This window comes from Pseudophryne corroboree, chromosome 9 (assembly GCF_028390025.1).
Source record: "Pseudophryne corroboree isolate aPseCor3 chromosome 9, aPseCor3.hap2, whole genome shotgun sequence".
NCBI classification, from domain to species: Eukaryota; Metazoa; Chordata; class Amphibia; order Anura; family Myobatrachidae; genus Pseudophryne; species Pseudophryne corroboree.
In genome coordinates, this window is record NC_086452.1 from 35308229 (window position 1) to 35334093 (window position 25865).

Genomic DNA, 25865 nt, shown 5'->3' on the forward strand with positions numbered 1-25865 from the left:
TCCCACTATATAGCTCTCAGTCTGTTGCTTCCTACTGTCTCAATTCCCCTCCTCACATCATGTCACTGCCCCTGTCACATGCAGCCCTGTCCTCACTACTATATCACTTATCTCCTGATATACTCTGTGCTGCTGGGAACCCTGCTCCTCCCACTATATAACTCTCAGTCTATGGCTTCCTGCTGCCCCCATTCCCCTCCTCACATCCTGTCACTGCCCCTGTCACATGCAGCCCTGTCCTCACTGACACATCACTCCTCTCCTGATATACTCTGTGCTGCTGGGGGACCTGCTCCTCCCACTATATAACTCTCAGTCTATGGCTTCCTGCTGCCCCCATTCCCCTCCTCACATCCTGTCACTGCCCCTGTCACATGCAGCCCTGTCCTCACTGACACATCACTCATCTCCTGATGACTCTGTGCTGCTGGGGATCCTGCTCCTCCCACTATATAGCTCTCAGTCTGTGGCTTCCTACTGTCTCAATTCCCCTCCTCACATCATGTCACTGCCCCTGTCACATGCAGCCCTGTCCTCACTAACACATCACTCCTCTCCTGATATACTCTGTGCTGCTGGGGGACCTGCTCCTCCCACTATATAACTCTCAGTCTATGGCTTCCTGCTGCCCCCATTCCCCTCTTCACATCATGTCACTGCCCCTGTCACATGCAGACCTGTCCTCACTGACACATCACTCATCTTCTGATATACTCTGTGCTGCTGGGAGACCCTGCTCCCACTATATAACTCTCATCATGTGGTTTCCTGCTGCCTCAATTCCCCTCCTCACATCATCCAGGATGACTGTGTACATTGCTGCATTCATCTTTCCATCTATCCTGACTAGTCTCCCAGTTCCTGCCGCTGAAAAACATCCCCACAGCATGATACTGCCACCACCATGCGTCACTGTAGGGATGGTGTTGGCCTGGTGATGAGCGGTGCCTGGTTTCCTCCAAACATGACGCCTGGCATTCACACCAAAGAGTTCAATCTTGTCTCATCATACCAGAGAATTTTGTTTCTCATGGTCGGAGAGTACTTCAGGTGCATTTTGGCAAACTCCAGGCGGGCTGCCATTTGCTTTTAACTAAGGAGTAGCTTCCGTCTGGCCACTCTACCATACAGGCCTGATTGGTGGATTGCTGCAGAGATGGTTGTCCTTCTGGAAGGTTCTCCTCTCTCCACAGAGGAATGCTGTAGCTTTGACAGAGTGACCATCGGGTTCTTGGTCACCTCCCTGACTTGGGCCCTTCATCCCCGATTGCTCAGTTTAGATGGCCGGTCAGCTCTAGGAAGAGTCCTGGTGGTTGCAAACTTCTTCCATTTACACTGTGCTCATTTGGGACCTTCAAAAGCAGCAGATATTTTCTGTACGCTTCCCCAGATTTGTGCCTCAAAACAATCCTGTCTCGGAGGTCTACAGACAATTCCTTTGACTTCATGCTTGGTTTGTGCTCAGACATGGACTGTCAAGTGTGGGACCTTATACAGAGGTGTGCGCCTTTCCAAATCATGTCCAATCAACTGAATTTACCACAGGTGGACTCCAATTAAGATGTAGGAACATTTCAAGGATGATCAGTGGAAACAGGATGCACCTCAGCTCAATTTTGAGCTTCATGCAAAGGCTGTGAATACTTATGTACATGTGATTTCTTAGTTTTTTATTTTGAATAAATTTGCACACAAAAAAAAAACAACAGTTTTCAAGTTGTCATTATGGGGTATTGTGTGTAGAATTTTGAGGGGAAAAATGAATTTATTTCAATTTAGAATAAGGCTGTAACATAACAAAATGTGGAAAAAGTGTAGCGCTGTGAATACTTTCCGGATGCACTGTACCACCAAATCTATTTGTACCTGTACTACAAAGCCACCAATTCCGTGCATGCCTATACTACAGAGCCACCAATTCTGTGCATCCCTAAACTACAGAGCCACCAATTCTGTGCATCTCTATACTACAGAGCCACCAATTTCATGCATCCCTATACTACAAAGCCACCAAATCCAGTTATCCCTATACTACAGAGCCACCAATTCCATGCACCCCTATACTACAGAGCCACTAAATCTATTTATCCCTATACTACAGAGCCACCAGTTCTGTGCATCCCCATACTACAGAGCCACCAAATCCATTTATCCCTATACTATAGAGCCACCAATTCTGTGCATCCCTATACTACCTAGCCACCAATTATGTGCATCTCTATACTACAGAGCCACCAATTCCATGCATTCCTATACTACAGAGCAACCAATTCTGTGTATCCCTATACTACCTAGCCACCAATCCTGTGCATCCTTATACTACAGAGCCACCAATCCCGTGCATCACTATACTACAGAGCCACCAATCCCGTGCATCCCTATACTACAGGGCCACCAATCCCACGCATCCCTATACTACAGAGCCACCAATCCCATGCATCCCTACACTACAGAGCGACCAAATATGTGCATCCCTTTACTACAGAGCCACCTATCCCATGCACCCCTATACTACAGAGCCACCAATCCCATGCATCCCTATACTACAGAGCCACCAATCCCATGCATCCCTATACTACAGAGCCACCAATCCCATGCATCCCTACACTACAGAGCCACCAATCTGTGCATCCCTTTACTACAGAGCCACCAATCCCATGCACCCCTATACTACAGAGCCACCGATTCTGTGCATCCATAGACTACAGAACCACCAATCCCATGCACCCCTATACTACAGAGCCACCATTTCTGTGCATCCATAGACTACAGAGCCACCAATTCAGTGCATCCCTATACTACAGAGCCACAAATTTAGTGCATCCATAGACTACAGAGCCACCAATCCTATGCACCCCTACACTACAGAGCCACCATTCCTATGCACCCCTATACTACAGAGCCACCAATTCTGTGCATCCATAGACTACAGAGCCACCAATCCCATGCACCCCTATACTACAGAGCCACCATTTTTGTGCATCCATAGACTACAGAGCCACCAATTCAGTGCATCCCTATACTACAGAGCCACCAATTCAGTGCATCCATAGACTACAGAGCCACCAATCCTATGCACCCCTACACTACAGAGCCACCAATCCCATGCATCCCTATATTACAGAGCCACCAATTCTGTGCATCCATAGACTACAGAGCCACCAATCATATGCACCCCTATACTACAGAGCCACCAATCCTATGCACCCCTATACTACAGAGCCACCAATTCTGTGCATCCATAGACTACAGAGCCACCAATCATATGCACCCATATACTACAGAGCCACCAATCATATGCACCCCTATACTACAGAGCCACCAATCATATGCACCCCTATACTACAGAGCCACCAATCCTATGCACCCCTATACTACAGAGCCACCAATCATATGCACCCCTATACTACAGAGCCACCAATTCTGTGCATCCATAGATTACAGAGCCACCAATTCCGTGTATCCCTAAAAGTCATCTCTGTATATGAGAAATGACATCATTTCGCCCTGCTGTGCAGCCCAAGCCTGCGTACTGATGCCGAGTGATCTGGGCTTAGAGCACAGGTGGGCGGAACGATGCGCTTCCCATGGTAGGAATACATTCTGTGCGAATGTAGAGAATTTTTGTTTGTTTTTTTACAGCAGTTTTAGTATATCACATTGTATAACTTTCATGCAATATCATTTATCCACCTTTTGAAAGTTTATCAACATGAGAAAAAACAACAACTATCTTTGTATGTTTGTGTTGGTCAGTGGCACAAGCCTAGTGTACGTGTCTTACTAAATCCCTGGCTCTGTGGTTATTATAACCTTACACTGATAATATTGGGAATATCACACTGAAGCTCATTATCTGCTCTCTACCATTGTTTTCTTAGTTTATGCACCAACAATCCCCCATCCCTGCTCATAACCCCCTAACATCACCCTATCACCCCTTGCTAATGGTGCTGGGTAGATCTCCTGATTGAACATCACTTGCAAAGTCAGGGTTACTCTTTAACCTTGACTTAAGGTCATACGACGCTTGCCAGTGAAGATGGCAGATGCCTCGAAGCCCCTTTCTGCTTGTGCATTCAGCCACCCTGTGTACAGCATTCTCCTGAACATCCCTTATCTACAGCAGCACTATCAGCATCTGCAGGCGGCATTCTCTCCCCATGCTGCCATGCGTCTGGCTGAAGCAGATAATCGCAGGACAAACCTATTGACATTTGTTAATATCCAGACTCCTCCCCAGTCAGCAACAGAGCACAATCACCTCTGTGTATTTTTATATTGCAGAATTAACTCCATCTCTGCTCAATACACGATACACAGCCGCACTTGCCGCGTACATTTAGAACAATATTCGTTTCAGATGCCGCAAGTTATTGCCTTTCTCCTGCCTATTAATGACATCACAGGAGAAACCATTGCTCAGCCCAACTCCCTGCAAAACAAAATGTTAAATGACCCCTATTTATCTCCTTTGCGAGTGGTTGGGCATCTAACGAAGGGTATGAATCATTTGTAATCAAAGTATATGTCATTGGAAGTCAACGGTATTCAACACATTATTAACCAAAACACCTCAATTATCGTTTCCAATGGGCATTCAGAAAACAGAGCCAATTTAAGGGGTGGAGTGAAGATTAAAGTCACTTTTGGAAAGGAAGAAAAACCAAGAGGGGCGACAACCTCACACTGATAGGGGATTACAGTCTGGACCGGTTTTAGAACACAAGTTAAAATCCATGCAGTTTACTTTGCACCAACGCCGGCGTTTCCACTCTCCCAGCCATCCACCGAGGTCACGAAGAGTACAAACAACACGCAACAGTATTAACCCTGCATTTCACACCAGTGCAAAAAACACATCTGGCTCCCAAATCACAGCCTCGCCTTACCATGTATGTGCCACCGTGAAGCGCCGCCGTTGCCGAATGCTCTTATTCACCAGCAACTTTCGGAAAAAGCAGGGAGAGTTCCGCGGAGAGCTGCGTGGGGAGATTTTAGGGGAGGTTGTGGTCCTTTTCCCAGAAAGTCTGGGGAGTTCCAGCTCCAGGTGCATATGTTCTTTGAAAGTCCTGATGTAGACCTCGGTATCCGGGGTGGAAAGCTCGTTGGGAGATTCCTTAGATGTCATATCTTAGGCGTTCGCTCAAGACCGTCGCACTGAAAGCATATCACCCCCAACTCACTCCTAGGAAGGCAGGGTAGTGGTGGGACGGAATGGGCGGCCACAGATGAGGACGCTGGCAGCAGAACAGCAAGCTGGTGTAGCTTCAAAATGCAGAAGAAGTTGGGTACCAAAGCGGTGAGGGATGGGAGGAAGCCAGGTAATCCCCTGTTTGAAGTGTCAGCTCTTATCTGCAAGTCTAGCCTGATGTGAGTGTGGCTTGTCTGCGACCGACACCCCGACAGCCCCTGGATTCATTCAGCTGAACGCACCAGCTCGTGCAGTATTGGAAAACAATCCCTCATCCATCCTCCCTCAGAGAGAGACGATTTTGCACAGAAAATATCCTTAAAATCAGCAAACACTGTCGTGCGTCTAGGATCCGGGAGGAGGCAAAATAAAAGTGAATTGCCTTTTAAACGATGCACTTCAATACCATATGCTTCACTGGCCAGATTCCTTGGATAGAAAAAAAAAAAAAAAAGATCTTCATTCAGAATTCCTTGCCGAGATACTGAATCCAAAACAGCGGTGGCTCCACCTACTGCTCGCTTATTGGATGACAGCCCTCCGACAGTTGTCCTTGCTGAGCTCATGTATATTTTGCTCAACACTTTTACATTAGGGTGATTTTACATAACCCGTGTGAAATAACATAACACACACAATAGGCAGTGGCGAACTGTGTGTGTGTGTGTGTGTGTGTGTGTGTGTGTGTGTGTGTGTGTGTGTGTGTGTGTGTGTGTGTGTGAGTCCTATGAACATTAATTTTCAGGACCTGGGGCAGAGAAAACAATGCATTAGTGGGGGTTTTTGTAATTATTTTATATATATATATATATATATATATATATTTTAATCTAGGAACAAGCAGCGTTATTACAGGATGACAGGACAGTTATTCCTCTCTGCCAGATCTGTTCTGTCTCTCCTGCATTTTCAGCTCAGCTCTGTCCTCCTTCCCCTTCTACGCACCTTGCACCATGTTGTATTGTTCTCCAAAATCTCATCATCCCAAGGGAATAATACACAAAGCAAACCAGTCACCCTAAATGCATTATTATACAAAGCAAGCCCCTTACCCCAAGGGCATAAGTATATAAAGGAAGCCCCTTACCATAAATGCATTCCTATACAAAGCAAGCATTTTACTCTAAATGCATAAGTGCACAAATCAAGACCCTTACCTTAAATGGATTTGTACATAAAGCAAGCCCCTTACTCCAAGTGCATTAGTACAGAGCAAGCCCCTTACCCCAAGTGCATCAGTACACAGCAAGCCCCTTACCCTAAGTACATTAGTACACAGCAAGCCCCTTACCCTAAGTGCATTAGTACACAAAGCAAACCCCTTACCCCAAGTGCATTAGTACACAGCAAACCCCCTTACCCCAAGTGCATTAGTACACAGCACGCCCCTTACCCCAAGTGCATTAGTACACAGCAAGCCCCTTACCCCAAGTGCATTAAAACACAAAGCAAGCCCCTTACCCCAAGTGCATTAGTACACAAAGCAAGCCCCTTGCCCCAAGTGCATTAGTACACAGCAAGCCCCTTACCCTAAGTGCATTAGTACACAGCAAACCCCTTACCCCAAGTGCATTAGTACACAGCAAACCCCTTACCCCAAGTGCATCAGTACACAAAGCAAGCCCCTTACCCCAAGTGCATTAGTACACAGCAAGCCCCTTACCCTAAGTGCATTAGTAAACAAAGCAAGCCCCTTACCCTAAATGCATTAGTACACAAAGCAATCCCCTTACCCCAAGTGCATTAGTACACAGCAAACCCCTTACCCCAAGTGCACAAAGAAATCCTCTTACCGCAAGCGCATTAGTACACAAAGCACGCCCTTAACCCCAAGTGCATTAGTACACAAATCAAACCACTTTCCCCAAGTGCATTAGTACACAAAGCAAACCACTTTCCCCAAGTGCATTAGTACACAGCACGCCCCTTACCCCAAGTGCATTAGTACACAGCAAGCCCCTTACCCCAAGTGCATTAAAACACAAAGCAAGCCCCTTAACCCAAGTGCATTAGTTCACAGCAAGCCCCTTACCCCAAGTGCATTAATACACAAAGCAAGCCCCTTAACCCAAGTGCATTAGTACACAGCAAGCCCCTTACCCCAAGTGCACAATGCAAACCCCTTACCCCAAGTGCAGTAGTACACATCAAGCCTCATACCCCAAGTGCATTAGTACAAAGCAAGCGCCATACCTCAAGTGCATTAGTACACAGCAAACCTCTTACCCCAAGTGCATTAGTACACAGCAAGCCCCTTACCCCAAGTGCATTAGTACACAGAAAGCACCATACTCCCAAGTGCATTAGTACACAAAGCAATCCCCTTACCCTAAATGCATTAGTACACAAAGCAATTCCCTTACCCTAAGTGCATTAGTACACAAAGCACGCCCTTTACCTCAAGTGCATTAGTACACAAAGCAATCCCCTTACCCTAAATGCATTAGTACACAAAGCAATCCCCTTACCCCAAGTGCATTAATACACAAAGCAAACCCCTTACCCCAAGTGCATTAGTACACAGCAAACCCCCTTACCCCAAGTGCATTAGTACACAGCAAACCCCCTTACCCCAAGTGCATTAGTACACAGCAAGCCCCTTACCATAAGTGCATTAGTACACAAAGCAAATCCCTTACCCCAAGTGCATTAGTACACAAAGCAAGCCCCTTGCCCCAAGTGCATTAGTACACAGCAAGCCCCTTACCCTAAGTGCATTAGTACACAGCAAACCCCTTACCCCAAGTGCATTAGTACACAGCAAACCCCTTACCCCAAGTGCATCAGTACACAAAGCAAGCCCCTTACCCCAAGTGCATTAGTACACAGCAAGCCCCTTACCCTAAGTGCATTAGTAAACAAAGCAAGCCCCTTACCCTAAATGCATTAGTACACAAAGCAATCCCCTTACCCCAAGTGCATTAGTACACAGCAAACCCCTTACCCCAAGTGCACAAAGAAATCCTCTTACCGCAAGCGCATTAGTACACAAAGCACGCCCTTAACCCCAAGTGCATTAGTACACAAATCAAACCACTTTCCCCAAGTGCATTAGTACACAAAGCAAACCACTTTCCCCAAGTGCATTAGTACACAGCACGCCCCTTACCCCAAGTGCATTAGTACACAGCAAGCCCCTTACCCCAAGTGCATTAAAACAGAAAGCAAGCCCCTTAACCCAAGTGCATTAGTTCACAGCAAGCCCCTTAACCCCAAGTGCATTAATACACAAAGCAAGCCCCTTAACCCAAGTGCATTAGTACACAGCAAGCCCCTTACCCCAAGTGCACAATGCAAACCCCTTACCCCAAGTGCAGTAGTACACATCAAGCCTCATACCCCAAGTGCATTAGTACAAAGCAAGCGCCATACCTCAAGTGCATTAGTACACAGCAAGCCCCTTACCCCAAGTGCATTAGTACACAGAAAGCACCATACTCCCAAGTGCATTAGTACACAAAGCAATCCCCTTACCCTAAATGCATTAGTACACAAAGCAATTCCCTTACCCTAAGTGCATTAGTACACAAAGCACGCCCTTTACCTCAAGTGCATTAGTACACAAAGCAATCCCCTTACCCTAAATGCATTAGTACACAAAGCAATCCCCTTACCCCAAGTGCATTAATACACAATGCAAATCACTTTCCCCAAGTGCATTAGTACACAAAGCACGCCCTTTACCCCAAGTGCATTAGTACACAAAGAAATCCCCTTACCCCAAGTGCATTAGCACACAAAGCACGCCTCTTACCCCAAGTGCATTAGTACACTGCAAGCCCCTTACCCCAAGTGCATTAGTACACAAAGCAAACCACTTTCCGCAAGTGCAGTAGTACACATCAAGCCCCATACCCCGAGTGCATTAGTACACAGCAAGCCCCTTACCCCAAGTGCATTAGTACACAAAGCAAACCACTTTCCGCAAGTGCAGTAGTACACATCAAGCCCCATACCCCAAGTGCATTAGTACACAGCAAGCCCCTTGCCCAAGGGAATTAATACACAAGCACGCCCCTTACCCCAAGTGCATTTTTACACAGCAAGCCCCTTACCCCAAGTGCATTGGTACACAGCAAGCCCCATACCCCAAGTGCATTAGTACACAGCAAGCCCTTTACTCGAAGTGCATTAGTACACAGCAAGCCCCTTGCCCAAGGGAATTAATACACAAGCACGCCCCTTACCCCAAGTGCATTTGTACACAGCAAGCCCCTTACCCCAAGTGCATTTGTACACAGCAAGCCCCTTACCCCAAGTGCATTAGTACACAGCAAGCCCCATACCCCAAGTGCATTAGTACACTGCAAACCCCTTACCCCAAGTGCATTAGTACACAGCAAGCCCCTTGCCCAAGGGAATTAATACACAAGCACGCCCCTTACCCCAAGTGCATTTGTACACAGCAAGCCCCTTACGCCAAGTAAATTAGTACACAGCAAGCCCCTTACCCCCAAGTGCATTAATACACAATGTAAACCCCTTACCCCAAGTGCATTAGTACACAAAGCAACCCCCTTAACCCAAATAAATTAGTACACAGCAAGCCCCTTACCCCAAGTGCATTAATACACAATGCAAACCCCTTACCCCAAGTGCAGTAGTAGACATCAAGACCCATACCCCAAGTGCATTAGTACACAGCAAGCCCCATACCCCAAGTGCATTAGTACACAGCAAGCCTCTTACCCCAAGTGCATTAGTACACAAAGCAAGCCCCTTACCACAAGTGCATTAGTACACAGCAAACCCCTTACCCCAAGTGCATTAGTACACAAAGCAAGCCCCTTACCCCAAGTGCATTAGTACACAGCAAACCCCTTACCCCAAGTGCATTAATACACAATGCAAACCCCTTACCCCAAGTGCAGTAGTACACAGCAAACCCATTACCCCAAGTGCATTAATACACAATGCAAACCCCTTACCCAAGTGCAGTAGTACACATCAATCCCCATACCCCAAGTGCATTAGTACAATGCAAGCCCCATACCCCAAGTGCATTAGTACACATCAAGCCCCATACCCCAAGTGCATTAGTACACAGCAAGCCCCATACCCCAAGTGCATTAGTACACAGCAAGCCTCTTACGCCAAGTGCATTAGTGCACAAAGCAAGACCCTTACCCCAAGTGCATTAGTACACAGCAAACCCCTTACCCCAAGTGCATCAGTACACAAAGCAAGCCCCTTACCCCACGTGCATTAGTACACAGCAAGCCCCTTACCCTAAGTGCAGTAGTACACAAAGCAATCCCCTTACCCCCAAGTGCATTAATACACAATGCAAACCACTTACCACAAGTGCATTAGTACACAGCAAACCCCTTACCCCAAGTGCATTAGTACACAAAGCAAGCCCCTTACCCCAAGTGCATTAGTACACAGCAAACCCCTTACCCCAAGTGCATTAATACACAATGCAAACCCCTTACCCCAAGTGCAGTAGTACACAGCAAACCCCTTACCCCAAGTGCATTAATACACAATGCAAACCCCTTACCCAAGTGCAGTAGTACACATCAATCCCCATACCCCAAGTGCATTAGTACACATCAAGCCCCATACCCCAAGTGCATTAGTACACATCAAGCCCCATACCCCAAGTGCATTAGTACACAGCAAGCCCCATACCCCAAGTGCATTAGTACACAGCAAGCCTCTTACCCCAAGTGCATTAGTGCACAAAGCAAGACCCTTACCCCAAGTGCATTAGTACACAGCAAACCCCTTACCCCAAGTGCATCAGTACACAAAGCAAGCCCCTTACCCCACGTGCATTAGTACACAGCAAGCCCCTTACCCTAAGTGCAGTAGTACACAAAGCAATCCCCTTACCCCAAGTGCATTAATACACAATGCAAACCACTTTCCCCAAGTGCATTAGTACACAGCACGCCCCTTACCCCAAGTGCATTAATACACAAAGCACGCCTCTTACACCAAGTGCATTAGTACACAGCCAGCCCCTTACCCCAAGTGCATTAGTACACAAAGCACGCCTTTTACCCCAAGTGCATTAGTACACGAAGCACGCCCTTTACCCCAAGTGCATTAGTACACAGCAGGCCCCTTACCCCAAGTGCATTAGTACACAAAGCAAGCCCCTTACCCCAAGTGCATTAGTACACAGCAAGCCCCTTACCCCAAGTGCATTAATACACAATGCAAACCCCTTACCCCAAGTGCAGTAGTACACATCAAGCCCCATACCCCAAGTGTATTAGTACACAGCAAGCCCCATACCCCAAGTGCATTAGTACACAGCAAGCCTCTTACCCCAAGTGCATTAGTACACAAAGCAAGCCCCTTACCCCAAGTGCATTAGTACACAGCAAACCCCTTACCCCAAGTGCATTAGTACACAAAGCAAGCCCCTTACCACAAGTGCATTAGTACACAGCAAACCCCTTACCCCAAGTGCATTAATACACAATGCAAACCCCTTACCCCAAGTGCAGTAGTACACAGCAAACCCCTTACCCCAAGTGCATTAATACACAATGCAAACCCCTTACCCCAAGTGCAGTAGTACACATCAATCCCCATACCCCAAGTGCATTAGTACAATGCAAGCCCCATACCCCAAGTGCATTAGTACACATCAAGCCCCATACCCCAAGTGCATTAGTACACAGCAAGCCCCATACCCCAAGTGCATTAGTACACAGCAAACCCCTTACCCCAAGTGCATCAGTACACAAAGCAAGCCCCTTACCCCACGTGCATTAGTACACAGCAAGCCCCTTACCCTAAGTGCAGTAGTACACAAAGCAATCCCCTTACCCCAAGTGCATTAATACACAATGTAAACCACTTTCCCCAAGTGCATTAGTACACAGCACGCCCCTTACCCCAAGTGCATTAGTACACAAAGCAAGCCCCTTACCCTAAATGCATTAGTACACAAAGAAATCCCCTTACCCCAAGTGCATCAGTACACAAAGCACGCCCTTTACCCCAAGTGCATTAGTACAAAGAAATCCTCTTACCCCAAGTGCATTAATATACAAAGCAAACCACTTTCCCCAAGTACATTAGTACACAGCACGCCCCTTACCCCAAGTGCATTAGTACACAGCAATCCCCTTACCTTAAGTGCATTAGTACACAAAGCAAGCCCCTTACCCCAAGTGCATTAGTACACAGCAAGCCCCTTACTCCAAGTGCATTAGTACACAGCAAGCCCCTTACCCCAAGTGCATTATTGCACAAAGCAAACCCCTTACCCCAAGTGCATTAGTACACAAAGCAAACCCCTTACCCCAAGTGCATTAGTATAAAGAAATCCTCTTACCCCATGTGCATTAATACACAAAGCAAACCACTTTCCCCAAGTGCATTAGTACACAGCACGCCCCTTACCCCAAGTGCATTAATACACAAAGCACGCCCCTTACCCCAAGTGCATTAGTACACAGCAAGCCCCTTACCCCAAGTGCACAAAGAAATCCCCTTACCCCAAGTGCATTAGTACACAGCAAGCCCCTTACCCCAAGTGCATTAGTACACAGCAAGCCTCTTACCCCAAGTGCATTAGTACACAGCAAGCCCCTTACCCCAAGTGCATTAGTACACAGCAAGCCCCTTACTCCAAGTGTATTAGTACAAAGCAAACCACTTTCCCCAAGTGCATTAGTACACAAAGCAAACCACTTTCCCCAAGTGCATTAGTACACAGCACGCCCCTTACCCCAAGTGCATTAGTACACAGCAAGCCCCTTACCCCAAGTGCATTAATACACAAAGCAAGCCCCTTAACCCAAGTGCATTAGTACACAGCAAGCCCCTTACCCCAAGTGCATTAATACACAATGCAAACCCCTTACCCAAGTGCAGTAGTACACATCAACCCCCATACCCCAAGTGCATTAGTACAAAGCAAGCGCCATACCCCAAGTGCATTAGTACACAGCAAACCTCTTACCCCAAGTGCATTAGTACACAGCAAGCCCCCTTACCCCAAATGCATTAGTACACAGGAAGCCCCTTACCCTAAGTGCATTAGTACACAAAGCAAACCCCTTACCCCAAGTGCATTAGTACACAAAGCAAGCCCCTTACCCCAAGTGCATTAGTACACAGCAAACCCCTTACCCCAAGTGAATTAGTACACAGCAAACCCCTTACCCCAAGTGCATTAGTACGCAAAGCAAGCCCCTTACCCCAAGTGCATTAGTACACAGCAAGCCCCTTACCCCAAGTGCATTAGTACACAAAGCAAGCCCCTTACCCCAAGTGCATTAGTACACAAAGCAATCCCCTTACCCCAAGTGCATTAGTACACAAAGCATGCCCTTTACCCCAAGTGCATTAGTACAAAGAAATCCTCTTACCCCAAGTGCATTAATACACAAAGCAAACCACTTACCCCAAGTGCATTAGTACACAGCACGCCCCTTACCCCAAGTGCATTAGTACACAGCAAACCCCTTACCCCAAGTGCATTAGTACACAAAGCAAGCCCCTTACCCCAAGTGCATTAGTACACAGCAAGCCCCTTACCCCAAGTGCATTAGTACACAAAGCAAGCCCCTTACTCCAAGTGCATTAGTACACAAAGCAATCCCCTTACCCCAAGTGCATTAGTACACAAAGCATGCCCTTTACCCCAAGTGCATTAGTACAAAGAAATCCTTTTACCCCAAGTGCATTAATACACAAAGCAAACCACTTTCCCTAAGTGCATTAGTACACAGCACGCCCCTTACCCCAAGTACATTAGTACACAAAGCAAACCCCTTACCCCAAGTGCATTAGTACACAGCAAACCCCTTACCCCAAGTGCATTAGTACACAAAGCAAGCCCCTTACCCCAAGTCCATTAGTACACAGCAAGCCCCTTACTCCAAGTGCATTAATACACAAAGCAAGCCCCTCACCCCAAGTGCATTAGTACACAAAGCAAACCCCTTACCCCAAGTGCATTAGTACACAAAGCAAGCCCCTTACCCCAAGTACATTAGTACACAGCAAACCCCTTACCCTAAGTGCATTAGTGCACAGCAAACCCCTTACCCCAAGTGCATTAGTACACAAAGCAAGCCCCTTACCCCAAGTACATTAGTACACAGCAAACCCCTTACCCTAAGTGCATTAGTACACAGCAAGCCCCTTACCCCAAGCGCATTAGTACACAGCAAGCCCCTTGCCCAAGGGAATTAATACACAAGCACGCCCCTTACCCCAAGTGCATTTGTACACAGCAAGCCCCTTACCCCAAGTGCATTAGTACACAGCAAGCCCCTTACCCCAAGTGCATTAGTACACAGCAAGCCCCATACCCCAAGTGCATTAGTACACTGCAAGCCCCTTACCCCAAGTGCATTAGTACACAGCAAGCCCCTTACTCCAAGTGTATTAGTACACTGCAAGCCCCATACCCCAAGTGCATTAGTACACAGCAAGCCCCTTACCCCAAGCGCATTAGTACACAGCAAGCCCCTTGCCCAAGGGAATTAATACACAAGCACGCCCCTTACCCCAAGTGCATTTGTACACAGCAAGCCCCTTACCCCAAGTGCATTTGTACACAGCAAGCCCCTTACCCCAAGTGCATTAGTACACAGCAAGCCCCATACCCCAAGTGCATTAGTACACTGCAAGCCCCTTACCCCAAGTGCATTAGTACACAGCAAGCCCCTTACTCCAAGTGTATTAGTACACTGCAAGCCCCTTACCCCAAGTGCATTAGTACACAAAGCAAACCCCTTACCCCAAGTGCATTAGTACACAGCAAGCCCCTTGCCCAAGGGAATTAATACACAAGCACGCCCCTTACCCCAAGTGCATTTGTACACAGCAAGCCCCTTACCCCAAGTGCATTTGTACACAGCAAACCCCTTACCCCAAGTGCTTTAGTACACTGCAAGCCCCTTGCCCAAGGGAATTAATACACAGCAAGCCCCTTACCCCAAGTGCATTAGTACACAGCAAGCCCCATACCCCAAGTGCATTAGTACACTGCAAGCCCCTTACCCCAAGTGCATTAGTACACAGCAAGCCCCTTACTCCAAGTGTATGAGTACACTGCAAGCCCCTTACCCCAAGTGCATTAGTACACAAAGCAAACCCCTTACCCCAAGTGCATTAGTACACAGCAAGCCCCTTGCCCAAGGGAATTAATACACAAGCACGCCCCTTACCCCAAGTGCATTTGTACACAGCAAGCCCCTTACCCCAAGTGCATTAGTACACAGCAAACCCCTTACCCCAAGTGCATTAGTACACTGCAAGCCCCTTGCCCAAGGGAATTAATACACAAGCACGCCCCTTACCCCAAGTGCATTTGTACACAGCAAGCCCCTTACCCCAAGTAAATTAGTATACAGCAAGCCCCTTACCCCCAAGTCAGGGACGTGCGGTGAGCTCTGCCTCACCCGCCTCACCCCACCGCACGTCACTGCCCCAAGTGCATTAATACACAATGTTAACCCCTTACCCCAAGTGCATTAGTACACAAAGCAACCCCCTTAACCCAAGTAAATTAGTACACAGCAAGCCCCTTACCCCAAGTGCATTAATACACAATGCAAACCCCTTACCCCAAGTGCATTAGTACACAGCAAGCCCCATACCCCAAGTGCATTAGTACACAGCAAGCCTCTTACCCCAAGTGCATTAGTACACAGCAAACCCCTTACCCCAAGTGCATTAGTACACTGCAAGCCCCTTGCCCAAGGGAATTAATACACAAGCACGCCCCTTACCCCAAGTGCATTTGTACACAGCAAGCCCCTTACCCCAAGTAAATTAGTATACAGCAAGCCCCTTACCCCCAAGTCAGGGACGTGCGGTGAGCTCTGCCTCACCCGCCTCACCCCACCGCACGTCACTGCCCCAAGTGCATTAATACACAATGTTAACCCCTTACCCCAAGTGCATTAGTACACAAAGCAACCCCCTTAACCCAAGTAAATTAGTACACAGCAAGCCCCTTACCCCAAGTGCATTAATACACAATGCAAACCCCTTACCCCAAGTGCCTTAGTACACAGCAAGCCCCATACCCCAAGTGCATTAGTACACAGCAAGCCTCTTACCCCAAGTGCATTAGTACACAGCAAGCCCCTTACCCTAAGTGCATTAGTACACAGCAAGCCCCTTGCCCCAAGTGCATTAGTACACAGCAAGCCTCTTACCCCAAGTGCATTAGTACACAGCAAGCCCCATACCCCAAGTGCATTAGTACACAGCAAGCCTCTTACCCCAAGTGCATTAGTACACAGCAAGCCCCTTACCCTAAGTGCATTAGTACACAGCAAGCCCCTTGCCCCAAGTGCATTAGTACACAGCAAGCCTCTTACCCCAAGTGCATTAGTACACAGCAAGCCCCATACCCCAAGTGCATTAGTACACAGCAAGCCTCTTACCCCAAGTGCATTAGTACACAGCAAGCCCCTTACCCTAAGTGCATTAGTACACAGCAAGCCCCTTGCCCCAAGTGCATTAGTACACAGCAAGCCCCTTACCCCAAGTGCATTAGTACACAGCAAGCCTCTTACCCCAAGTGCATTAGTACACAGCAAGCCCCTTGCCCCAAGTGCATTAGTACACAGCAAGCCCCTTACCCTAAATGCATTCAAATATAACATACTGTAAGCCTGTCACTGTGATTTTATAATACATAAGACCTTCACCCCAAGTTTATTAAAAGACCCAGCAAGCAACTGATACTAAGTTTATTAGAATATGGAGCAAATATGCAATAAACTATAATTCACTATCATGCAAAGTCAGCATGCCATGCTGCAATCACAGGGCCCAGGGACCGGCTGTTACGGCAGCCAGGCTCAGCAATAGCAATATCACTTTATAAAGGGAGCACAGTCTAGCTGCAGTCACTGTTCCGCTACCATGCACTTAAAGTAATTTATAAATGTGACAAAAAAGATAATTTCAGTTGAGCTAATACATCTGTTGCTGCCTTCTAATAGGCGGAGCTAAGTGGATCAGTACATCTGTTGTTGCCCTTCTCATAGGTGGAGCTAATTAGATTGGTGAATCTGTTGCTGCTCTCCTTATACTGTAGGTGTTGCAAAGTGAATTGGTGAACAGAGCTGGTTCTAGGCCTTGTGGTGTCGCTCCCCCCCCCCTTCAAAACAGAGACAGGGCGTGCCAAAAGCACTCAGCAAAAATATTGGGGCATGGCTTCATGGGGAAGGGGTGTGGCCACATAATAGTACCAATTCACATTACACCGCACAGTAGTACCCCTTATACACGTTATGCCATGCCATGTTAGAGCCCCTTACACGCATTGCACTACAGTAGAACAGAGCCCCATATACACATTACACCAGGTAGAGCACCTTATACAAATTACGCCAGGTAGAGCCCCTTTTATACACGTTATGCCAGGTAGAGTCTCTTATACATGTTATGCCAGGTAGGGCCCCTTATACACATTATGTCAGGTAGAGCCCCTTAGACACATTACGCCAGGTAGAGCCCCTTTTATACACGTCTAAAGCTCCCGACCATCTCTCCTATTTCCATCTGCGGGCAGTTCATACCTCACTTCCGCCCAGCGTGATGCTGGACGGAAGGGAGTAGCGGGAATCGGCCAGCAGGGGGAGACCATTGAGAGGTGGCCAGCACAGTGTGGATGGGCGCACACAAATCAGATGGGACTGGCAGGGTGACTGCAGCTGTGCTCTCAGGCCACAATGCCCCGGGCATATGTCCTGCTACACTGCACCGAAAACCGCCACTGTTGGTGAACCTGTCGCTGTCCTTCTGATAGGTGGAGCAAAATCGATCAGTACATCTATTGATGACCTTCGGATAGATGGAGCTAAGTGGATAGGTGCATCTATTGATGAGCTGGTAGGTGGAGCTAAGTGGATTGGTGAATTTATTTCTGCCGTTCTGATAGGTGGGGCTAAGTGGATCAGTGTGTCTACTGCTCAATGTGCGCTAGATGCAATTTTGGTTTATATTTTTCAACCAAATACAAAAACATATTTTTCTTTTATTTTCTTCAGGTTGAGCTAATCACGAGATTTGATTCTGCCACATTCTGCTACCTGAGGAGGGAGACCCTTTTACTGCCCTATGGCGTGTTGCCATCATTCCCCTCACACTTGCTTCTGCAGCAGTGACCAAAAAATGACGTGATAAGGAAGGTGGTAAGGGGCATTTTGGGGACCAGGAAGCAAGGAAAGAAACCTAGGTAAGGATGGAACTCAAAAGTCCAACATTGAATGGTTGACGGGTTTTTTACATCAAATCAAGTAATGCAACGGCTACTAGCTAGACATCACATCGAAAACATTTGATGGTTCAACAATCTATGGTTATTCTGTGCACAGGAGCACATTGGAAAGTTGGATCTGATGGCTGGCAACCTTCAAAAACTCACAATTTGATGGGAAAAGTACTTCTATCGGTTTGGGAACATCTAAGGTTGCTAACCATCAACTTATAATGGCCCTCATTCCTAGTTGTTCGCTCGCTAGCTGCTTTTAGCAACATTGCACACGCTAAGCCGCCGCCCTCTGGGAGTGTATCTTAACTTAGCAGAAGTGCGAACGAAAGATTAGCAGATTTGCGAATAGAAAATTCTTAGCAGTTTCTGAGTAGCTCCAGACTTTCTCAGCCATTGCGATCAGTTCAGTCAGTTTCGTTCCTGGTTTGACGTCACAAACACACCCAGCGTTCGCCCAGACACTCCCCCGTTTCTTCAGACACTCCCGCGTTTTTCCCAGAAACGCCAGCGTTTTTTCGCACACTCCCATAAAACGGCCAGTTTCCGCCCAGAAACACCCACTTCCTGTCAATCACACTCCGATCACCAGAACGATGAAAAATCCTCGTTATGCCGTGAGTAAAATACCTAACTTTTGAGTAAAATAACCAAGCGCATGCGATCTGCGAACCTTGCGCATGAGCAGTAAGCGACTAATCGCAATATAGCGAAACTCGGCAACGAGCGAACAACTCGGAATGAGGGCCCATGTCCATACCTAAACCTAGGGTGGAGATGCTGGGGTGAGATTTTCACCTCATCTTGACTTACATGCGGCAGAGAGGGCCGTTTCTAGGGCCAGGGGAGCCGTGCAATTGAACGGGGCTCCTGCGGTCAGTGTCTGCAGTATTCCACGCTGTCTGGCCGTCCACATGTTGAAAATGTCCCTCCCAAGCAGTCCTGGTGGCAGAGGTAACTGGGTGCTGCCCATTATTTTCAATGTTCTACGTTTTGGGCTACGTACATTTACACACAATAACTAATTCAATAAGAACATTCAAACAATGAAGACAGCGCCCAGGTCTCCTTTCTTTCACTCCAAATTAGGAGTCATCTGGAATACGGTGACCCAGCCAAGGAGTTTAATCGGCTCCAAAAACTCTCCCAGTTTTGGGCTCCCTTATTATCCGTGCTGCCTGGGTCACTGATCAAGGACAAAGAAACAGAGGTTACATGTTGTTTCAAACCTTCATGACTTGGAAGCAACGCTCTTATAAGCTTGGCTACCAAGGCTACAAAGGACACAGCAGGAACACAGCACCACTGCAGCTGCGAGAGTCGCTTCCTCCCACACACAGGACTCGGAGAGAAACATTTGTTTATTCCGGGGTATTTTAGCAAACGATAACATGAACTTGCTGACCCTTGTTATGCGGCCACACTGTAGTTTCCATGAATGGTTCCGCTGAATAAACAAAAATCAAACAGTTTTTTCCAGGAATGCTCGCCATTAAAATAATTCATTTTTTCCCTGTATGATGCATGTCTGCTCTATACTCATTTTACCAATGGTTCATTTATGCATTCATCCATCTCTGTAGCTTTTCTTCAAAACCTAGCTCTTAGCGTTCTAGTGCATAGAGGGCCTGATTCCAGTAGGCTTGGTATTACTCTGTCACACAGGGTAGCGGCTGTACAACTAAAATGCTAACACGGCAGTTGACATCTGTAGGAAAAAGAGGATTCCTGACGGAATCTGCGATCCAATCCAACCCACAGCAAAGCTGGAAATAGAGCCTCTTTTCCAGGCCTCAACTCAGTGGCATATCTATCATGGGTGCATCATGTGCCAATCACATGTGCCGCCTCACACCCTGCACCAGGACTGAACAATTCGCCACTGTGGCAGTGCCCCCACTCCCTATACTTCCCCACTCCCTAAATGGCTCCACACAGGCACCACGGCGGAGTCTTTACATGTGCAATTTTTTTACAAAAACATAACCATTGTGATGCCGCGGCACATGGTCTGCACCAAACCTATAAACATCCCTACCTCAACCTCACCAGGATGTTAGTATTTTCATTTGAAATAAATTAAATAAAACAAAAAAGTGTGTTCTAAATTCACAATTATTCGCACTGCCTGATTGGCTGCAGAGAACAGCGGCTGCTTTTGAAAGAAGAGCACATTGACTAGATCACAGGTTCTCAAACTCAGGACCCCACACAGTGCGTGTTTTGCAGGTCTCCTCACAGAATCACAAGTGAAATAATTAGCCCCACCTGTGAACCTTTTAAAATGGGTCAGTGAGTAATTAATACACCTGTGCACTTGCTGGGTTACCTGCAAAACATGCACCGTGTGGGGTCCTGAGGACCGAGTTTGAGAACTCCTGGACTAGACAGTAAAGGAGAGGGTTAAACCTCAGAGGCTAGGGAGCGCCTTGTATGACATCAGGTGGTATAGTTTTAATCTTTAGGGCTTATTTGGGGTGAAGTCAGCCTCTTTTACTCTTGTCTTCCCACCCTCCCTCCTTTTTTGTTGTTGTGTTGTTTTGCTTTGATTTAGGTGTTGCGTTAGCAGTGGTTGGTGAGAAAGAACGTCAGGTTACCTGTTTTAGAGCGTCTATAGATTGTTTTTTGGTTGGTTCCCAGTTGTTAGTGCGCTCACCTTCGTTCACTGTTTATATCTGCTGGACCACCCTAACGGGGCAGCCTCATCACCCATACGGGTGGGTAGTCATGGTAGAAGGTTGAGTGGATACCATTGGGTGTAGCTTGTTTGGTTTATGGTTGTGATGTCAATTTTTGCTAGGCATGAGCGGATTAGGTTCTCTGAGAACCGACCCCCCCACCCCCCAAACTTTGAGATCTAGCTGACCTTGCATTGTAGCCAACACGCACTCCGACCTGCACTGTATCCAACCGGCACTGTAACCTGCACTGTATCCGACCAGCACTATATACAACCCGCAATGAATTCCACATACACTGTATCCGACCCGCACTGCATGCGATCTGCACTATATACAACCCGCAATGAACTCCACCTACACTGTATCCGACCTGCCCTGTATCCACCTGCGCTGTATCTGACCCACACTGTAACCTGCATTGTATCCAACCCGCTTTGTACCCAACCTGCACTGTAACCCGCACTGTATCCGACCAGCACTGTAACCTGGTCAATATTTAACTGTGTGTCCCAAAAGTATTCGGCACTGTACTAAGCAGGTACGGAATGCTGTTTTTTGTGATTGGGGAGATTTTAGGGAGCTGCTCGACAAAATAGCTGATTGATCGGGGCTTTACATGGGCACAGGGTGCCAGTTATCAGTGACCCAGGAGGGAGGTACAGACTGGGCACTGAGAATAGGCATGTGCACTTGTGTAGGGGGCAGCAATGTCTGCTGTTGCTATGTTACACATGGTTTCGGGGCTTTTTCTTTGCTGTTTGGTAACTACTTTAGAGCAATGATACTGGGGGTCATTCCGAGTTGTTCGCTCGCTAGCTGCTTTTAGCAGCTTTGCACACGCTATGACGCCGCCTACTGGGAGTGAATCTTAGCTTATCAAAATTGCGAACGAAAGATTCGCAATATTGCGAAAAGACTTCTCTGTGCAGTTTCTGAGTAACTCGAGACTTACTCTTCCAGTGCGATCAGTTCAGTGCTTGTCGTTCCTGGTTTGACGTCACAAACACACCCAGCGTTCGCCCAGATACTCCTCCGTTTCTCCAGCCACTCCCACGTTTTTCCCAGAAACGGTAGCGTTTTTTCACACACACCCATAAAACGGCCAGTTTCCGCCCAGAAACACCCACTTCCTGTCAATCACACTCCGATCACCAGAACGAGGAAAAAACCGTGAGTAAAATTCCTAACTGCATAGCAAATTTACTTGGCGCAGTCGCAGTGCGGACATTGCGCATGCGCACTAAGCGGAAAATCGCTGCGATGCGAAGAAATTTACAGAGCGAACAACTCGGAATGACCACCACTGTGTACACACGATTCTCAAGAGATTTCTGTGTTGGGTTGTTTTCTATTGATAGTACTTGTGAGTTGGTCTGATTGGTTATTGCTAGTACAGTACTAATGTATAAATGACTGCCGCGTGTTTGTGCCGCTGCTCTGTTGCTTAGTTTAGCCAGCCGGGCTTGGCCCATGTTGGTGAACAATATTGTTAGCAGTGAGGTGGTCAAAATCGACTGAAAATGAGTGGAAATTAATGTTATTAAGGTTAACAATACTGTAGGAACAAAAACACCCCCAAATTCTGTTATTTTAGCTGTTTTGATGATTTTTTTTGAAAAAATACAGATTCAAAACCAAAACCTGCAAGGGTAGTTTTGACAAAATGATGCTATGGGGCCACCCATTACCAATCACCAACCCTCCCGCTTTCCATAGGACAGGCCTGATTTAAGGGGACTGTCCCACCGAGCCAAATTGCTGACACACACACACACACACACACACACACACACACACACACACACACACACTGGAGGGGGTGTGGTTCATCAAATCGACAGTGTCTAGGTCGACAATGTTTAGGTCGACCACTATAGTTCGACAGTCACTAGGTTGACATGGATGGAAGGTCGACAGGGTTTCTAGGTCGACATGTGCTAGGTCGACAGGTCTAAAGGTCGACATGAGGATTTTTTTTTTTTGGTGTAGTTTTCTTCGTAGAGTGACCGGGATCCCAAATTAGTGCACCGCGTTCGCTCGCCATGCTTCGGGCATGGTGCCTTCGCTCCGCTACCGCTTCGCTCGGCACACTTTACCGTTCCAATCGTAGTCCACGTGGATCGTTAAGTATGAAAAAATTCAAAAAAAGAAAAAAAAAGGTGAAAAACTCATGTCGACCTTTAGACCTGTCGACCTAGCACATGTCGACCTAGAAACCCTGTCGACCTTCCATCCATATCGACCTAGTGACTGTCGACCTATAGTGGTCGACCTAAACATTGTCGACCTAGACACTGTCGATCTTCAGACCGGATCCCACTGGAGGAAGGGTGGGGAGATGGTGGTTATGTATGGGATCCGGTCTCTAGGTTCACAGTAACTAGGTTGACACTCTAGGTCGACCACTATTGGTCGACAGTGACTAGGTCGACATGTTCTAGGTCGACATGTCAAAAGGTCGACATGAGTTTTTCACAATTTTTTTTCTTTTTTTGAACTTAACGATCCACGTGGACTACAATTGGGAAAGGTAACCTGTGCCGAGCGCAGCGGTAGCAGAGCGAGGTACCTTGCCCGAAGTTCGCTTGCCACGGTGCACTAATTGGGGTTCCCGGTCACTGTACGAAGAAAACTACACACAAAAAAACATTAAAAAAATCATGTCGACCTTTTGACCTGTCGACCTAGCATCCCTGATGACCTAGTTACTGTCGACCTAGTTACTATCTACCGTCCATACCACACCCTTTGTGTATACAGGAAGGCAACTGAAAAGTGATAATCACCAGGATGTAGCCTCCGCGGTTGTGACTTCCTTCAACACACACTTACACAAACTCAGATATACAGTACACACTACGAACCTTCGGTCAACTCTGAAGACCTCTACTATTTGCTAAGAAAGAAACGAGATTTTATGTAACTCCACTGGTGTGTACAGAAACTCGGCTACATCCGCAAGCCTGGACACACACTGGACCCTACGGATGTGTCCTGTTGCTTTGTTGCCCGCGGTGCTAAAAGTGTCAGGACGGCGTACCCCGGCAGGTGGATGATATGAAATTATAAGTAGCGGCTGATTGGTTGCTGTGGGCAACTTCTCCTCAGGCTCACTTCTCCATTCTTTTTACTGCTTCATACATCTCCCCCTCTGTGAGAGCGCGATCACAAAGCTACCCTGGTGCAGACGCACAAAGCTACCCTGGTGCAGAACATGCGCAGTATGCCGATAATCGATCCATTGCGAAAAACATCAGCATTGTGTACAAACATGAATTATACAGAACATATACAGAAATAAAATGCTCTCAGTATACGGACCTTTAAAAAATTTTTTATATATATATATATATATATGTATACATATATATACATACACACACACACACACACACACACACACACACACACACACACACACACACTGTAGTAGTGAGCATCACAGTGAATGGCTTGTTGGGCGTCACTTATGCACAGGTAAACTAAATGTACAGGCTAAAATATACTGTATGACTATTTTCCTATTCTGACATCATACCACAGCCAGGGCCGGCTCTACCATTAGGCAGCTGCCTAGGGCGACGGGGGTGGGTGGGGGGGCTGTCCTGAGTCTGCTCATAATAAAGTGAAGGACAACTTTGAGTAAACTTAATGCAGATGGTTGCTTTTGAACTTCTAAGATGCTACCTCCACACTTTCACCTGAGGCTGGGAAGTGGGTATTGGTGTGTGGGTAGAGGGGGGTGGGCGGGGGTGGGGGTTGACCTAAGTTTTGCCTAGGGTGGCGAGAAACCTGGCACCGGCTCTGACCACAGCCCTACTGAATGCGCACTCATTTCGGTGGTCGCTGGATAAGCGGAGAACGGAGGAACGTGCTCCAGGCTCTTCACCCCAATGCAAATCAGCCAGTAAAGGACAATTTTATCTGGTGCGTTACTACACCTCATTCAGAAAGAGCCAGACGCAATGCAGCAATAGCAACTCCCTTATCAGACAGCGAGCAGCACAAGCTGTGCCGCGGCGTTCTGCACACGCCTGAAGTCCACGAGCCAGCAGCATTGTCTGCAGCCCCCCCGGCAGGAAGCTTTCAGAATCTGACCTTTCCTAGGCTCTGAGCATCTGCTTCACATTCTCCCTGACTTTGCTGGAAGATTTGCTTATCTTACAGCTGACATTTTCCATGGCACGATGGTGACATCCCAGCGAAGAACTCGTACAAGCTATTTGAACATGTCCTCCTATCTATAGCCGGTCTCTCTGGATGAGACCCAATTATCAGTCTCCTTCTGACGTCAATGCAGGAGAACAGGCTGCGTCTGGCAGATAGAGCAGACGGATCTGGATTCAATATTTTAAGACTAAATTGCACTGCTTCGTATTTCCAAAGCTCAGCTCAAAAACGTACCCCTGACCTACACGCAACAGGAGCTGAACGCAAATTGGCTGTAGAAGTTCCTGCATTGCGCGCAGGTAAATAATTGCGTGTAGTCGCCAGTATGCAAAGATGCACAAATGGCCACTGTGCCCTCACCCCCTATCTGTACACTTTCCTCAGCACGGAGTGAAGGTCAGAGGAGAACCCGAAGACGGTTATGTTAGGGACGGATGGAACAGATTTAATGGAGAATAAGTAAACAGAGTATGGAACGTCCGGGACGGTGCGCAATGTATTATACATAGGCCCTTATTCCGAGTTGTTCGCTCGCTAGCTGCTTTTAGCAGCAGTGCAAACGCTAAGCCGCCGCCCTCTGGGAGTGTATCTTAGCTTAGCAGAAGTGCGAACG

General features: G+C 47.3%; 1 protein-coding gene across 3 annotated transcripts in view; it reads right to left on the reverse strand.

Annotated features, from left to right (window-relative positions):
• The window catches only part of PDE4B (phosphodiesterase 4B), a 726366-nt gene that overhangs the window by 445463 nt on the left and 255038 nt on the right, over nt 1–25865 (reverse strand). Inside the window, exon 1 of one of the 3 annotated variants that reach the window (XM_063939162.1) lies at nt 4893–5619. The exons of the other annotated variants lie outside the window; for them this stretch is intronic. Within the exon in view, the coding sequence (XP_063795232.1) occupies nt 4893–5131 (239 nt within the window). The 5' untranslated portion in view covers nt 5132–5619. Of the gene's footprint in view, nt 1–4892; nt 5620–25865 lie in introns of those variants that run through there. 3 annotated transcript variants of the gene reach the window in all.